The following is an 18,777-nucleotide window of genomic DNA, read 5'->3' on the forward strand; positions in this document are numbered from 1 at the left end:
TCTATCAGAATATTTTTTTAATTCAATGCTAAAGTTGGGGGAGGCCAGAGTCTATAATGAAATTAATGTGGTCATCCATTGAGGTTTAGAAAAATAGTATTAGAAAAATGTTCAGCAGTATCTGATTGTAAACTATTTTCAGTAGTAGATACATTGATTTTACACATTTTATTAACTATAAGATATAAAACATTTTTTGTTTTTTGGTCTTTTTGAGACAGTGTCTCTCTGTAGCCCCAGCTGTCCTAGAACTCACTATGTAGACCAGGCTGGCCTTGAACTCACATAGATACACCTGCCTCCCGAATGCTGGGATTAAAGGTGTGCGCCACTTTTTTATTTTTATGTGTGTGAGTGTATTGCCCGCATGTCAGTAGGTGCACTTGTGTTGTGCAATGCCCACAGAGGTCAGAGGAGGGTGTCAGATTCCCTGGAACTGGAATTACAGATGGTTGTCACCCACCATGTGGGTGCTGGGAATTGAACCCAGATCCTCGGCAAGAGCAGCCAGTGCCCTTAACCTCTGACCCATCTTTCCAATTCCCATAAAGCATTATTTTAATAGAAACGTTGGGAATCATATCTTTGAAGGCAGCAATTCTGAGAGTGACATTTTTTAGAAAACTTGAGAAATATTTAAAATTCAGTGTTCAGTAACTATATACTGTGCTGACATTACATTCATAGCTAGAAGGGGACTAGACATTGCCTGGGGCCACTGGCTGTCAACCTGAATTATGCATGTTTAAACCCAAAATGTTGGGCTGCAGCCCAAGGATGAGATTTTTTTGTTCTGAGATGGAATATGAGAAAGTGTGTTTCTACCCAGCTCTGGGTGAAGCCAATTCTTGCAACAGGAACTCTTCATACTTCAAAACAACTGTCTTACAATAAGAAAAACAGCAATTATTCATTCAAATTAACAAAAAAATCCACCTTTGTTCTATACCACCCCAAAATTAGTCTGTGAGATTCTAGTAAGACTTATAAATGATAAATGACTTAAATTTTGCTGATGGGTTGCCATAACAAAGGTCTCTGACTCCCATTTTAAAGCATATATTGCATACAAAAAATGACACTTTTCCATGTCATACCATATTGTCATTTAGTTTATGAAAAGTTTGCATTTAAATACTAAATTTGTATTTTAAAATGTGAAAAAAATAGAAAGCCGTCCTTGATACTGTTTCCTCCCCAAATAAGCTAGAAACTCAGTTTACTTAAAGGGAACATGCTGTGTTTTGTCTTGGGTGGCCAGTTCACTCTGTCAGTTCATGCCTGCTTTATCCATAGAGAACCTCGTACCCATCTGACTTGGCAGAGAGGGAAATCTCTCCAAAAGTCAACTGAAGAGAATGGCCTTTCAGTTTGTTGACTATTAATGAGCAAGGTGTTTTTAACAGACTGTGAAAGGAGAGAATATGTGACTGTGTGGAGTGTGTCCTTCTGTTCCTCAGTTGTGCCTTTGAATGTCCTTGATTCACTGTGATGACAGACAGTCTTCAGTGGCTAGGTGGGTGAATGTTACAGATGGTAACCATCCGTGGATGGATCAAGAGGGGAGTGTGGAGTTCGCTGCTGCTCAGTAGCAAAATTAACAAAAACCTGAAAGAAATAAGGAAAATAGTCACTAGCTTCTAAGACCACTGGACCTTCTTATCTTTACTACTAGAAAGGGAGCCATTGCTCAGATATTGTCCAACGAGCCATAAAATGTAGGCATAATGCCTTGACACCATCCTTACCTTTACCTCATACACATGTAAATCCACTGAGCAGTCAAAGCTGGGATGATAATGAGTCACTAGGAAAGTCTCCATACATTAGTATCTCATCTTCAATAGCTTTACAGTTCTGGAGCTCTTCATAAAGCAAACACTATGTATTTTCCCCCAAATCAGCTATCATTCAACTTCTGCAGAATTTAATCAGTCCTTTCAGTATTAAGGTGTGGAAGGGAAGTTTGATAAACAGGACTGAATTCATTTCATGTCCAGTGCAGTTATGAACAAATTGACACGCTGCACCTTGAATGAAGTGCGTGTGCTGTCAAACCTCCCAGTGCTTACCATCCTCATTAGAAACTTGCAGAACTGAACACGCTTAATTAAAAGAAACAGCAAACTTAAGAAGCCATGTAACTAATTTTAAAACCTGCTGGATGAGGCCCATAACGACATCCCAAGAGCAGCATCCTGCATTGCTGAGGCACAGTACCTGCTCCAGAGTGGTCTGGCTGATGGAGTAATGCTTGATATTCAGGAGGCTCTTGTTGTTCTCTAGAACTTTGAACAGGTCAGCCAAGCATTCCCAACTCTTTTGCACATGGTATTCCAATACATTAAGGTGCTGTCCCTAAAAGTCAGAAAATGTGTGGCATCACAATCATCAGAAATTGTTGAACCAGCTTAATGATACTACATTTCATTGCCAAATTAGTTTGAACATGATTTCCCAACCATGCATGCGAGTAACAGTGAAGTGTATAGGTTAACTTTCTGAGTCTCAATAAAAGCTTATTGCTGACGATTAATGCTGAGGTATATATGATACATGGCATTCACTTGGACTGAGATGCTGTTCTGCTCTTAATGTGCATCCACTGTGCTATAAGCCCAGTGTGAACCTTAAAGGATCAAACATTGCCTACAGATATTCCAGAAAGAGGAAGTGAATGTGGCATATTAGAAATATCTGGAGGTTGCCTGAATTTCACAAGCGTCACGGGCTTCTTAGGTCTCAGATGTCCTTTTCATTAGTTGAGCAACTCTTGGTAAAATAAACCCATCCCTTTGACTCTTGTTTTCATGTGTGCTGATGGAGAGAAGGACATATTGACTGTGGCCCTCAGTGTGGTACTGAAGCACAAATGAGAGTGTTGTGTAGATTATTTGTTAAAAATGAATAAAGCATAGCTATTTATGGACTATTGCCTGCTATAATTTATGATAAATAAGAAATATCTACACGAATTATAGGCCAGGTATAGTCACCCACACCTGTAAACCCAGTGTTTGGGAGGCTGTGGCAAGATGACTGGGGCAAGTTCATTACCAACCTGGGCTATATGGTGAGTTAAAGACTTGACAGGCTATGAAGCAAGAAGGTGCCTCACAGAAAAAAGAAAGAAAGAAAGAAAGAAAGAAAGAAAGAAAGAAAGAAAGAAAGAAAGAAAGAAAGAGAGAGAGAGAGAGAGGAGAAAGAAAGAAAGAAAGAAAGAAAGAAAGAAAGAGAGAGAGAGAGAGGGAAAGGGAAGGAGGGAGGCAGTGCTTCCAAATCACTTTCATGTCAAAACAACCTAGTTACCTTGGCATAATGCCAATTCAGATTCAGTAGATTACAGCCTGCCATTCTGTGTGTTTGCAAGATCTCAGTATTGATGATGCTGTTGGCCTACATACCACATATACTCATCAAGTTTGAAGAAGATTATGACTCCAAACATTTGGTTCTTCTTAAATAATGTGTAAACTACCAAGCTTATAATCCTTTCAGCAAATACCTAAAAAAAAAACTAATTTCCACACTCTTCCAACCTGAACAAAATGAGTTATGCAGCAATAAGAGGGAACGTGTGTAATCATAGTCTACTTTGCGCAGTCCACCCACTGACCAAGCATATCTTCCATCCTTCAGAGTCATCAAGTAATGTCAGCCACTCATGCTATTTGTTTAAGATGTATTGAATTTCATCTGATGTCATATGAGTGTTTAGCCTGCATGTATCTATGTGTACCACATGCATGCCGGGTGCTCACAGAGGCAAGAGGATGTTGGATCCCCTGGAACTGGAGTTACAGAGGATTATTAACCACAGCGTAGGTCTAGGGAACAGAACCTTGGTCCTCTACAAGAGCAGAAAGTGCTCTTAACCCCTGAGCCATCTGTCTAGCCCATCCATGCGATAGTAGGGAGACATGACCAAAAATTCACAAAGAGGTGAAAAGACAACAGGTTCTATCTTTGATAGTATGGAATTAAATAGAAAAATGGCAATACACTTAGAATATGATTTCTACTAAAAGCAGTATTATATGAACTATTAGAACTACTGCTCTGGGTAGCTATTACATTGGACTTGAAAAAACCCTCCTGGAGAAAGGATGGATTCATTAGACAAAATCTTAGGAATTTAACCAAGCTCAGGAAGCCAAGAAAGTTACAAAATTCAAAAAGATCCTCTCCAAGGTGATAAAAGCAGCAAGTAATTTCTGGAAGAAGGAGACTCTCTCCACTGGAACTCCCTGCATACCATGCATTCAGCTCCAGGGATGCAACTGTCACCCATGCTGAGGTTGACTTTACATTGTTGCAATTGTCTTCCAGTCACCCACACTCCTGTTAGTAACCTGATAGACTCACTACTTCACTAAGCTAGACATAAGTGGAAGCGCTCCTTTGGTATGTGTACTCTCTAGGGTGGAAAGATATTTACTCAGGTTTAGCCTGGAAAAGTCACACCACATACCTTAAACTGGATTCCTGGAAAATGGAGCTTCAGGCAGTCAGAAATAGCAGCTGGCTGACTAGCTTCTTTATATAGCCAAATTTTGACTATATAACCATCACCAAACCTGAGAGGGAAATAAAAAATGTGGGTAGAACTATACATCTATTATATATTGACTTATGGTGGGGGTATTCTAAGTCTACTTGCACAGAATTAGAGAAACTCAGTAATGATTTCAAGTTGGTGGGTATTTGGATTCTCAAATATGTAATAAGGAGACTTAACTATAAGTCAGTCACACAGGTGCTGCCATTTCTTAATATTGCCACAGACATAGGTTTAACTTAAAACCAATCAACAAATGCAAAACTCAACACCTAGTCGATTAAAGAGCTAAGGTGAAAATGCAGATTTTGAAAGTAAAGTGCTGAGTTAGAGGAAGTCAGAGGCTGCAAGGGGACCAGCCTAGGAAGCATGTTTCTGGCCTTGTTGCTTCAAGGTCTGCAATGATTAAAATGTGGCTGGGAGAAGATGAGAGGGAATGTATAAGCACTTTAAATACATTTTTGTTTTTTATGTAAAACTATTTTCCCAGGTCCAAGTCTGGGCCCAATGGAACCTCTCCTGGTAGTGGAGGAAGCCTGCATCCCTTCAGGCACTGTTCCTAGCACAGCAGAACTATGTAGGTCGCTTCCCAGCAACCGCGGAAGTCATGTGCAGACTTAGAGTAATCTCATATAGTCGTCTTCAAGGTTTCAGGCTTCCAAAAACATTGTATCTTTAAAAATATTTTTATTAATTCTTCCATAAACGTATACAATTTTTTTGGATTATATTCAACCTGCACTACTCCCCCAACTCCTCTCAGATCCACCACCACCTCTTTACCTCCACAAACTTCCTGTCCTTTTATTTATGTTTATTTTTTCATTTTCTTACTTTTTGGTCTTTTTGAGACGGTCTCCCTGTAGCCTCAGCTGTCCTGGAACTCACATAGATCCACCTGCCTCTTCCTCCCGAGTGCTGGGATTAAAGGCATGTGCCAACTGATGGAGTCCAATTTATGCTGCCCATATACACTGGGTGTGGGACCATCCACTGTCGTGAGGTCAGCCTACCAGGGACTACATTCTTAAAGAAAACAGACTCTCCCTCCTAGAGAAGACATAGCTCCTCAGTTACGGGTAGAGGCTCATGAACCCATTTCCTCCATGCTAGAATGTTTATTGACTTGATCCTGTACAGATCCTGTGCAGGCAACCACAGGTGCTAAGTCCATGAGTCCAGTGGTTCTGTCACTTCCAGAAGATACTACTTTGCTCTGGTCCTCCCCTTCTTCCATAATAGTCCCTGAGCTTTGTGTATGGTGAAGGTACAGATGTGGCTGAGCACTTCACTGTTACTTATCCTCTTTCATCTGACCAGTTGTGAGTTTCTGCATTAACCACCATCCACTGCACAAAGAAACTTCCCTGATGAGGTCTGAGAGCTGCATTAATCTATAGGTAGAGAAATACAAATTTAGAGGGCAGTTTGATACTCTGTCCATTTATCAGAATCATAGTAGTAAGTTTACCCAGGGCTTATGAGCTTCCCAACAAGGGGTTCTTGACCAGATTTGTAGAACGAGGCATGTGTTTCCTCCATGGAGGAGGCCTTAAATACATTCATAAAGAGTTTAGTTACCCCTATAACATTCATGCCACTACTACACCGATGTTGCAACTCCAGAGACTTTTGTAGTTAGAAAGGTTCATATCTAGGTAAGAATGTTGATGCCTTTTTTTTTTTTTTACCCCCCTGGCAGTCTACAGACTGTGAAAGATACCCAGCAGGGAGAAAACTCCTTGGTTAGCAATAACTTGGGTATCATAGGACTTTTTATGTCCTATGACCAACATGTGTGGTATTCAAAAATAGAGTCTTACCACCAAGTTGTGGTGGGATATCAAGAGCGATGGCAGTAGCCTATATTGCTTTGGGGGAAAACTGTGTCTTGGTGGCTGAACATACTTCTTAACACCTTTTTTTACTCTATTGACTTAGGGACTTATTCTATTTATTATTTTATTCACCCCAGGTGTTAGGCATACAATAACATCACAATAAAGACCGAATACCTGAACAGACTATGATTATTGAAAGTACTATTTCAATTTTTTTTAACTATTCTGTATGTGTACAAGATGGGGGGTGGTATGTGCCATGGTGCATATGTGGAGGTCAGAGGAAATCTTTGTATAGTTACTTCTCTCTTCCACTTTTATATGGGATGCAGGGGTCAAACTCAGGTTGCAAGGTTTGCACAAGTATCTGTCATTGAAATTTTTGTCTGCTTTGTGCACTGGTATCTGTATTTCAAGTACAGAACACGGTATCTAGCACAGACTACTTAGAAAACCATGTACTTTTTATAGGACTTTCTCATAGTATTTCATTCTGAGAAAATAATTAGCTTAAAGGATGAACAAATGGTATGTCCAAAATCTTTCAATCATTGTTTACTTTGTAAGCATCACTGGGGAATAGTAAAGCCTGACCATAATAGATTTATGCCTCTTTTGTTTGCATCTTTGTGATAAAGATAAGATGGCCTAAGATTGCAAGGAGAGGCACAGATCATATTTCTGAGCACCCACTGAGTTCCAGGCCCAGGAGTTCTGTCCTCATCTCCTGCCTTGATGTCAGATATACGATAACAATAAAACAATCAGTGGGTAGAGACTGTCGTTCTCTGACCCTAGTCTTATCTGCCTTTCCTCCAAGGGGCAGATAGAAAAAGATGACAAACTGGAAGTAGGGAGGTACTTCATTGTCAACTCAAAATTAGCAGCCTTTAAAGGTGCAAAATGACTTACAACAGATTGCCACAGAGGATTTCAAATGGAACAGGTTTGCACTCCCTGTAGCTGTGGAATGCTAGTTGAGAACCATTAGAGCCCTGAAAGGTGTCACGGCTCCAGGAAGAGTTATAGCTCAAAGCTCTTGGGAATTTTGGGGGTGACAGAGCAATTAGAGCAAGCCTGTAAGTTAGAAGTAGCAGATCTTAAGGTCTGGAGCCAAAGGTCTCTGGAGCAGGAGCTTAGGACAGCTACAGGAATGAATTCCCAGAGTCCAGAAGAGTCTTAGAGGCTGAGGGAGGAATGGGGCCCTCTGCCTGTGGTCAATGGTAGAGTCTTGGAGGCTGGTTGCAGCCAGCTATCTGATGGGACAGAAGTCTGAGATGCAGACAGCCAGGGAGTCTCTAGTGAATCTTGTGGTTGCAGTTTTAGAAGGCTGCCTTGGTTACCCCTGAGAGTCAGGCTCTGAAGTCTTTGTGTCTTCATTGTCTATGGAATTCTGAATTCCATGCTCAAAGTGTGTGTGGAAGCAGGAGGATGCCAACATTTGTTGAGGACCACCTGGGTCCTGATTGACTGGATCTCTAACTACATCCAGTCAATCGGGAGAGTTATCCAAAAGTTAGCATCAGTTCTTAGTACTTATGGAGGAGCTTGTAGGCTACTGTCTTCTTTTCTGGGATGGTCAAGTGCTTGGGGCTCTGGATGATAAAAGATGGAGCCCTCCTGTAGCCAGGTTTTTAAATTCTTTTACTGCTGTTGTCACTGCATTGACAGTTGTCAGTTATCTGCTCTTTGTCCACTAGGCGTAGCTTCCCACCCATCAGAGAGCTCAACCGTGGGTTCAGTCTCATTGACTACAGCCCCTTTTCTTTCCAGCTGGTGGTTTCTAATTTACACATGGCTAATATTTCATTGAGGACCTTGATAAACACACATGGAAATATACAATAACGAGTTCCTTAACACATCTAGTCATCTAGCTTTAGGGTCAGCATAGGGTGTCCAGGTCAGTAGCTGTTCATCTGTTCCCCAAAAGTGGATATTGGAGGTTGAGCTGCTAACTGACACAGACCATCTTGTGCTGACTTGACCAAAGACTGCAGAGTTGGTGAACATTGTAGTGTTTCAGGTGAGGATGGAATGAAGCACCGGTGAATGAAGGCACTCCTCGAGGTGAAGAGCTGGGCCCCCAAGGTTAAGAGCTGGGTCACTGGCGCTCTGAAGCATACCCACTGAGCAGGCTCCCAGCCATGACTGTGTTCTTAGTGACTCTGATGACATAGTGTCATGAAGGGCCTGTGCCAAAGACATCAGATCCTGACAGCCTGCATTCCACCTAAAAAATATGTGACCCTGGAAAGTGGGGTGAGATTTCCAAGCTCGTCTGTCTCATCTAGAGATGGAGCTAAGAACAGATGCTGCCTATTAAGGTTGTTTGAGGACAGAATGAATTCATCCGTGTGAATCTCTTAGAACAGCTTTTGGCACTGGGTAAATAAGTAAATAAATAAACATGGAATTTGCTCTGTGCAGAACATCACCAGGAGAACTCTTCTTCTATTAAGTTGTTCACAGTTTATTTGGGACCTTCCAGGAAAGCAGACAAGAAACTCAAACATAGCTAAGAAACCACTGTGTATGAGGGCCAGTCTGTGGAAAGACAACTTCACCATCAGTTATCATTAACAGAGGTTGCAGCCATCATGGGCATACTCTGCTAATTTATTTTGAAAAATTCATGCTAATTTCCAAAACGTCTAATAAATTCTCTCTAAGCATATATGCATAATAATACTTTAAAATTTTTTTAAAAGTTACATTTCATGTGAACTAACACAGTTATAGTCTTTCTAGAGAGAAACACAAAAAGAAATTATACAGCTGTTAAGAAAAAAATGTTTTCAGGAGAAAATATTCCTTTAATAGGTAGGCAAATTTCTAAGGATTTCTTTAGAATACTTGGTAATACTTTGTAGACACTGAATTATGATAGCATAAATATTCAACAATTAAGAAAATATTCACAAATTATTAATTAATGATGAATCTGGGTTATATATTTAGTTTAGCTTTACTTTCTCTTTTCTGACTAGGTATGTGTCAATAGGGAATCTGAATTCCCTAAAGTATTTATTTGATTGCCATACTTTTTTCAAAGGCTAAAAGGTTTTAAAACAGCTGATGAGTCCTTACTCACTGATCTAACATTTCTAGATAATCTATTATGCCCACATCATTTATAGGAGCAATCAAATAAATAAATAGTAAATATCTACAGGCATAGGAAGCTTGTAAAATACTCTACAACTCTTTTGATACATTTGATATGAACTGTAATGTGTACAAGAAATGCTAAAACAGAAGCATGAGTGACATAAACAGAATGGAGTAAACAGCACAGCCAGACACAAAGGAATACACTGTTATGGAGTTCAAGATCACTGGGGAAAAGACCACTCAGACTCAAAACGTTCCAAGCCAGCCAAATTTATTTAGCTGTCCAGTGACTGTACTCTTTGAGCTGAGTTAGAGAATGCATCACTCACTCGGAGAAAAGTAAAGCTTTTAAAGGTAAAGCTCATATCCTAACCATTGGTACAAAATTTACTTAAAAAACAATTTCCTAAACAATGAGCAGTCAATGTTTGTTTCCATAGGTGAGCAAATAAGCAGTTACAGAAGCCAGATAAGCAGTCACAAAGCTCAGCTAAGTCTCCACTGGAGCCTCCCAGGATTATATAGGTGTGTTCCTTTGGGGTCATCTCTTCCTGGAACTGCTAGCCATGTGCCAGGGTAGGGTCTAGGATGACTCGCCAAGATGGTAATCTTACACAAAATGAGGAGCTCAGGCTATCACACACTGAGCAAACTGACAAGACAGCTGAAATGATGACTGAAAAATCGATCGTCAAATTGCAGAAAAAGTCCATGAACTTTTACACTTCTGGACTAAGACTCTATGCATACAAATATTTTCCCCTAAATTAAAAATCAAAGATGTATGAAAAATATGTTTGTTTTGTTCTCAACCATTAAAAATGTCTCTAGAAAGAATTTTAAATGATGAGAGAATGCTTATTATACGAAGTATAAAATGAAAAATGGAAAATGAAAGACTTAGCTGAATATCAGTTGTGCAAACATTTGTTAAAGGATTCAAGTGAAATAGTATTTGAACATTCTGTTAGTTATTTCTTCACCCTCTTCTGAATAATAAAATAAAGAGCACAAATCTATATTATAATTAAAGAAAAATACATATGAATTCTAAAAACATAAAGGGAGCATGCTTTAATTTTCATTTTCAAATATTTCTTCTAAAAATTATATGCATAAAACTTCTATACATAAAAACTAAAGTTTGACTTTAAAAAATGAGTATTGAGCAGGGCGTGGTGGCACATGCCTGTAGTCCCAGCACTTGGGAGGCAGAGGTAGGCAGATCTCTGTGAGTTCAAGGCCAGCCTGGTCTACATAGCGAGTTCCAGGACAGCTGGGGCTACAGAAAGACCCTGCTTCAAAGAGACAAAAAAAAAGTATTATAAAAGTTTAGTATTCATAAAGTATTCTTTTTAAATGTCTCTATTATGCAAACTTAATTCCATCCTCTACTTCAAAGGAATCTGAGCACGCGCGCACACACACACACACACACACACACACACACGTGCGCATACAAACATATACAATCCATTGATATGTTCTTCCCAACAAATAATCAGAATATGAAATCTCTTCTAAAATAGTATTTCTTCAACCATCACAGGATGAAAGCACAGAGAACAGGGGTAGAGGTACAACTATCCTGAGGTCTCATCAAGTACATATGTCACAGCTTCCCCAGGGGATACAGGAGTCTAGACATTGTGGACTGTGTCATCAGGCTTACCACTGCCCTGCCTCACCACCACATCCCACTTGTGGGGTGCTTCCTTTGCCAAATGTCAGCGAGCTCCCCTTAGTAATTAAACTTCAGTTACTTATCTTTAGGATACCTGAAAGGAGGAAGAGGAAGGCAGGAGCAGGTGGCTCTGAGGAAAGATGGCTGATTGTTGGGGAGGGAGCAAACATATGTATGAGGCTGGCATCTCTGCACTAGAAACTTCTGCATCAGTATCTCAGTCCTTAGGTGACTCTGCTAGACTGATAAGGAACCTGAGGAGAGGACAGTTCTGTCTGAATCCATCCTGAGTTACCAAGCACGGATTATCCCATTTAGTTTCCCAGGGTTTTAGATGCTGCTGCCTCTATCTCTATAGCACAAACATGGAATGGAATCTTGTAGATATTAAAGAACTTGCCCACCTCACGTAACTGAACAGGAATAGAAGGAGGTGTCATCTCAACAACTATAAGTTGAACACAAAACCCCAGGTTGCCACAGGACCTCATCTAACGGCCAGCACACTTCCCTTCTTTGTGTGATCACTATAACAACTAACAACAGTAAGCTCATTTTAGTTCTCACAGCCACCTGTGTGCTGCTCCCAACAGATGGCATCTCCTCTTTTTAAGAGGCAAAGTTCTGAGGCCCAAAGAGATCAGGATGTTTTTTTTTCCATTATGAGCTAGCTTATCTCCTGCAGAGCTGGGATCAGCTAGGGCTCATCCACAAGCACATCTCTTCACCTTAAGTGTCTTTGTTACTTCAACTTCCATTAACTTGAGCTTGGAAAATTTCTAATTATTGCATATGCAAATAAGAATAGTTGCAAAGATAATAGATGCAAGGTATTAAAATAAAAAGCCCCTGACAAATATCAAATAATAATGAAAAAAAAACAAAACAAAGTAGTGTTTGACAGCTGGCATAGCATTCCACATGGAAGAAATAGTCTATAAAAAGAGCCTCAATAAGCTTCTGAGTTTAAAAATAAGATTGTATGAGTAGATGGCAATGCTTCTCAATAAAAAAAAAAGCTTTAACTACATTAACATATCCCTCCATGAAGATTCTTCTCAGCAACTAGGAGAGTGTATCAATTACGTTTGCATTACTCTGACCATAGTTTCTGACAGAAATAAGGGAGGAAGAATTCATTTTGGCTCACAATTTCAGAGGATCTCAATCCGTCATGATAAAGAAGTCCTGGCAAAGCAGCCCATGGTAGCAGGAGCATACAATGGAACCTGTTCACATCACAGCAGGCCCAGAAGTCAGAGAGCAGCCAGGAACCAGGCTGTAACCATCAAGCCCACCACCACTTCAGCCAGTAAAGCCCCACTTTCTAAGGATTCCACAGCCTCCCCAAATAGCACGTTCAACTCAGGAATGAGAGTCCATAACAGCGGCCTGTAGGGGACACTTCACATTTAAAACACAATAGAATTATTTTCTGATGATTCTACCAAGCACAGAACTAGAATCGAGAGCTTGAGGTGCCACCGTCATCAAGAACAGCCAAGAGAACCACAGTTACCAAACTCAGGAGGCCACATTAGCTTTAAGATGGACAGTTTTTCACTCAGAGTAAAACTTGGGCTAGGGGGTATAGCTGAGTAGTAAAGCATTTGCCTAATGCATATAAGACCTTGGGTATGATTTCCAGTACCATAAACAAAACAAGCAAAATCCAATTCAATGGCCATGTCTGAAGGCTCTTCATGATGCCCAGCACCTCATCCCAAAGTGCCCTTCATGCTGCCCACAACAGGACTCATCCCACCACCCAGTCAGTCTGCTCTCCTGGTGCTCAGCTATGACAGACCTTACTCTGGATGTAGATGAGGATGTCCTTTTTATGTGTGAGACAGAACTGCAGGCTTCTCTGGCACTGTCCACTTCTACTTGTATCCCATTCATATTTGATAAAGTGCTGCATGCAGGAAATTCCTTGATAGAGTTTGGTGTAATGGTACCAATTATTTCCTTCATTAAATAGTAAAATGCATTTTCTATTGTTTCCTCTTTTTCAGAGCAAAGAAATCATTTGAAAAACTGAGACCACATTCAAGTCAGCAGGACAGAAAAGCAAATGTCTCATCACCAACATCAAATGGCTTTCACCCTCCTGAGTTCCCAAGCCATTTTGTTTTCAAAGTAGTGAGGTGACAGCTACAAGGCTCAACTCCCACCTGGCTTCTTGTGTTTTGTTTTGTGGTGGTGGTTGTATCTGATCATTTTCCTTCACTTCAGAAATGGTTTGAGGCTCTTTTAGGCAGTTCAGTTTGTCTGTGCGTCTCTCTCAGTCCTTATATCTTATACGCACTCAGGAAGGGAGGACCCGAGTGAATCTGGTCAGGTTTAGGGACTTCCTGGAGCTTTTTGATTTGTTTTCTTCCCAACTTTAAGGAGCAGAGTATAATGTTTCTCCTCTCTTTAGAATACCTTATGCCTTTATGAGCTTTCAAGAAGGGTGAAGGATAGAGTATTTAACCTCCCCCTTAGAACATCCTATTTCTTAACAAGCTTCCTGTCAAGATGGAACATTTTCATCTCAGAGGAAACTCTCACACACATCAAAGTCACAGAATTCTGTGCTCTGAGTGTCTATTCAATATAGTTCTGAGACCAGGTGTGCATTAGTTACTTTTCTGTTGTGATGAAACACCATGACCAAGGCAACATATAGAAGGAAGAATTTATTTGGCTTACAGTTCCATAGGATAGGAGGCCATCTTCGTAGGGAAGCACTGCAAGAGGCAGCTGGAACAGAAAGCTGAGAGCTCACATTTCAAGCTTGTACAGGAAGTAGAGAGAGCAAGGTCAAAGTGGGGCAAGACTATGGACTCTTAAAGTCCACACCTAGGCCCTTGCTTCCTCCAGCAAGGCCACACCTCCTAAACCACCACAAACCGTGCCACCTACTGGGGCCAGGTATTCAAATGCTTGGAACCTATGAAGATGGGTGGTGCATTTCTCACTCAAAGCACAACAAAGAGAGGAAAATTACAAGTCCTTTCACATCAGACATCAGCAGTGGTCACCAAGCATGGCTCACAGTGGTCTCCTCAGAGGCAATGGGGTTGAAAGCAGTCATTGCCTTAACGTTTTATCTCTGATTCTGTGAATGTAATTAAGCACACACTCCATGGAAACAGCTAAAAGCTATGGCATTCTACTTTTGGCTTGATTGGTGGTGCCCATGGAAAAGCCCAGAACACTTAGTGGGTTATACCCAGGAAAAAAGCATCATCACTGGAATGAAGAGCCTTCATAGCCAGCTCACGTGCACAGCCAACTGCAAAGGTGGATACTTCAGGGATTGCCGTCTCCCAGGAGAGGGGAGCAGGCACTTCAGTTTGCTTCTCTGTATGGTCCTTTTCAAAGACTGGCTTAGGCAGCTTTTGAGTTCAGTTGCAGAGGATGACCTTTTATGAACTGATCAAATCCCTACAAACAATTTTTGGGGGCCAGGTGTGGTGGCACACCTTTAATCCCAGCACTCAGGACACAGAGGCAGGCAGATCTCTGTGAGTTCAAGGCCAGCCTGGTCTACATAGTGAGTTCCAAGACAGCTGGGACTACAGGGAGACCCTATCTCAAAAAGACCAAAAAAAAAAAAAATCTCCTAAGAATAATGCAATGAGAAAAAGAATACTTGTCTAAGCAGAAAGGGTTGCTTTAAGGAATAACACTCCTTGTTGCTGACAGAATGCTTTGACAAGACAGACCCTGGGTGAGCCTCTGGGACCAAGTGTGGTGGGAATTTTCTACTGGGGCTTGAGGATAAGGATGGTATGTCATCAGTCAGTCAAAGGCACCAAGACAGAACACACTCAGGAATGTAGGGTGAGGCCAGGTAGATAGAAAGCCCAGAGCTCTCCAATTACTTCCTCTTTCCACATCACATTGAAAATACCAGCAATTACCAAACTCATAATTCTTGCCTGACTCAGCTTCAGAGTCCAGGGAATACATACTTAGAGCACACCATACAGACACAATGAGCAGGGCATGCAGATCATGTCACCCACCCCAAATTTAGAGCCTTTGGCACAAGAATCCTGGACCCTCACTAGCATGGAACCAACCACATATTCCTGAATCTCCAAGGGGAAAGAAAGCCGTAGTGGCGACTGAAGTATGGGAATGAATCATGAAGGAGGCAAATCTTTTCAACATGACTTTGAATCCCACCAAACTCCAAGTAATAGCTAGTTAGATGAACTTTAACAGAGAAAATCAGCTTCTGGCTTTGTGGGATGATGTATACACTTGAGATGGCTGACACCTTGCTGTCCCTGCCAATATTTTCATTGCAGTGATTTGTAGAATAATGTCTTATCAAAAGACTGCTCCTGTGTCTTCCATAATTCTACCCAATCATCCAAATACATCATGAGTAACAAATATAGTAACAGTATTGAGAAAAAAGTAGGGTCATTAGGAGAGTAGATCTTTAAAATGGTTCTCAAAACAGCAGACCTGACCTGTCCATTTGATGGGCACAGTCTATGGGTATAGGTACAAAATCACAAAGCGGTTTTGAACAGATATGGGTTACAGGGGCTGGAGAGATGGCTCAGCAGTTAAGAGCACTGACTGCTCTTGCAGAGGATCCAGGTTCAATTCCCAGCACCCCACCTGGTGGCTGATAATCATTCATAACTCCAGTTCCAGGGAATCCGACGCCCTCTTCTGACCTCTGAAGGCATTGTACAAGATGATGTACACTTACACACATGCAGGCAATAATACACTCATACACATAAAATAAAAATAACAAATAAAAAATGTTTAAAAAGAATAAGGAAACAAAAAACCCTAAATCAAGGAAAATAAGAAAATAATAAAAAGGAGAGTAAAAATTAATTATATCTAGTATGTAAAAGGAATATAGAAAACCCAATGCAAACTGGTTTTGGGATTTTTTTAATGCAATATGGAATATGGCTATGAAATGAATCAATATAACTGACAGATATTTGAGATGATTGATCAAGAAGGAAAGACAGGAGACTCAGGTTACAACTAGACATGAAAGAAGAGGTCTGAATTCTGGCCTTGTAGAAACAAACCATCTTTCACTTTGATGGTGAATGATACTAGGTGTTTAAGAAATAGTATCATTTCTACACAAATTCGATTGCAAAATAGAAGTATGTCCCAACTCATCATATTAGATCGGTATTACTTTATTAATAAGAAAATCAAAGACAATGCAAAGATGAAAGAAAAAAATACCATAAACCAGTATTGCATAGGAATAGAAGTACAAGGGAGCTGGAGAAATAGCTTAGTGGTTAAGAGCACTGGCTGCCCTTTGCAGAGGATCGGGTTCATTACCCAGCACCCATTTGGTGTTAACAACCATCTATCACTCCAGTTCCAGGGGATTCATAACACTATCTGGCCTCTGTGGGCATTGTATGACATAGGCATACTTACATACATTCAGGCAAAAACTCATATGCATAAAAATTAAATTTAAAAGAATATAAGTACAAATCTACTAAATGCTTGAAAAACAAATCCAAGAAAAAATTTTAATTTGGATATTACAATCAAATGAGATTTACCTTCGTTGATTATAATGCAAAATCCTTAATGTAGCATAGCACTTACATAAGTTCAAGAATGCTCATCTTTCTGTCATGATAAAGTACTAACCAGTCTGCACACAGCAGACAACTTTATCAACTTCCTAAAGGGCATCCACAAAAAGTACTAGAAATAATACTTGATGATAAAAGACAGGCGTTAGTCTCCCTGTCCATAGCTGCATTTTCTGTGGTTTTCTTTCTGCATGGGTGACTGCAATCTTACATTGGTAAATGAAAAATTCCAGAAATAAACAACTTTCAGATAACTCTCATCATTAATACATGTGGTTATAATTTGTACATTTTATCATTGACTATTGTTGTTGCTCTTTTACTGTGCCCAGTTTGTATAGCCAATCTTAACACAGTTAGGTCTGAGTACACAAGAGCAAAGTTCATTTAGGTTTCAGTACATTCTGTGGGTTCAGGCATCCCCTGGGGTCCTCCCTAGACAAAGGGGCAAGGTATCTGCAAGATACTTTTTTTTTTTTTTTTTTTTTTTTGAGACAGAGTCTCCCTTTACCCCCCGCTGTCCTGGAACTCCCTTTGTAGACCAGGCTGGCCTCAAACTCACAAAGATCTGCCTGCCTCTGCCTCCCAAATGCTGGGATTAAAGGCATGTGCCACCACGCCCAGCACAAGATACTATTTTATTTTCGTTCTGTTTCTGTGACAAACACTATGACTAAAAGCAACTTACAAGAGGAATGTATTCAATTCATCTTATGCTTCCATGTCACAGTCCATCACTGAGGGAGGAACTCAAGGCAGAAACTGAAGTCATAGAAGAATTGTGCTTGCTGGCTGGACTGCTTTGCTAGTTTTCTTATAAAACCCAGGCCCACTTTCTCAGGAAATGGTGCTGCCCACAGTGGAATTGGCCCTCCTATATAATTTCATAATTAAGACAATTCCCCATAGACCTGCCCATAGGCCAGTCTGATCTGGGCTTTTCTCTCAGATGACTTTAAACTGTCAAGTTAACCATTAAGGCTAACTAGGAAATATTCCTACTCTTGAAACATCTGTTCAGCATGTACTAAACGTTCTAGATGGGGCAGTTAGGTGGAAAAAGAAGAATGAGGGAAGAGAGAGAAAAGAGAGAAAGAACAAGACAGGAAGAATGAGAGAATGAAGAAAATCAAAGACATCTATATTGAAAGGAAGGAAATAAAGCTGTCCCTATTCATAGATAACATTATTACCTATAGAGAATACTAAGGAATATATGAAAACATTCAGCATGTTTGAAATACAAAATATCAACATACTAAAATTCAGTGTGTTTCTCTACATTTGAGATGAACAATCCGAAAGTTAAATTAAGAAATAATTCTTTTTCCAATATCATAAAATATTAAGTTTCACAAAAATACAAAGTGTATGCAGTGTAAATGTAATAACATCACTGTTGAAAAAAATGGAAAATCATCATAACTATAGGGAAAACACCACATGTTCAGTAATTGGAAGGACCAAGATTGTTGAGTTGGCGATACTCTCCAACTCAACCCACAGGTTCGACTCCATCCATGACACTGGTCACTGTTCATATTGGGTTTCTAGGAAGTAGCAAGACAAAAACTCTTTTAAAAGGAAGAATTAAGTTGGAAAACTCATGGGTTTCCAAAACTTGCTCCAATAGTAATCATAACAATTTTTTGCTGCCAATGAGATGCACATTTTCTTTGATGGATTAGAAGCCCAGAAGCGAACCCTGGGCAGAACTGGGTGGCCACATGCAGAGGAGTGAGAAGACATGTGGGCCTCACATAATCCGTACTGAAACTGTACAGAAAGCTAACCAAAGACCTCGATACCAGTACAGAAACTGTGACATTATGGAAGGAAATATAGAGAAAAACTACTGGTGATCTTGGATTTGGCAAGTTGTCTTCATATATGAAACTAAAAATACAAATGAAAAAAAGACATTAACAAAGCTTCATCAAATTAGAAATGTTTGTGCTTTAAAAGGCACTGTCAGTAGTGTGA

General features: G+C 40.2%; 1 protein-coding gene across 1 annotated transcript in view; it reads right to left on the reverse strand.

Annotated features, from left to right (window-relative positions):
- Nucleotides 1-457: 457 nt before the first annotated feature.
- The window catches only part of Abca13 (ATP binding cassette subfamily A member 13), a 449,044-nt gene continuing 430,724 nt past the window's right edge, over nucleotides 458-18,777 (reverse strand). Inside the window, exons 59-61 of the mRNA XM_017802262.2 lie at nucleotides 4,472-4,577; nucleotides 2,221-2,358; nucleotides 458-1,608 (exon numbers count right to left, since the gene is read on the reverse strand). Coding sequence (XP_017657751.1) covers nucleotides 1,528-1,608; nucleotides 2,221-2,358; nucleotides 4,472-4,577 — 325 coding nt within the window. The 3' untranslated portion in view covers nucleotides 458-1,527. The remainder of the gene's footprint in view (nucleotides 1,609-2,220; nucleotides 2,359-4,471; nucleotides 4,578-18,777) is intronic.

This window comes from Nannospalax galili, unplaced genomic scaffold (assembly GCF_000622305.1).
Source record: "Nannospalax galili isolate Female #2095 unplaced genomic scaffold, S.galili_v1.0 scaffold304, whole genome shotgun sequence".
In the NCBI taxonomy this organism is placed as follows: Eukaryota; Metazoa; Chordata; class Mammalia; order Rodentia; family Spalacidae; genus Nannospalax; species Nannospalax galili.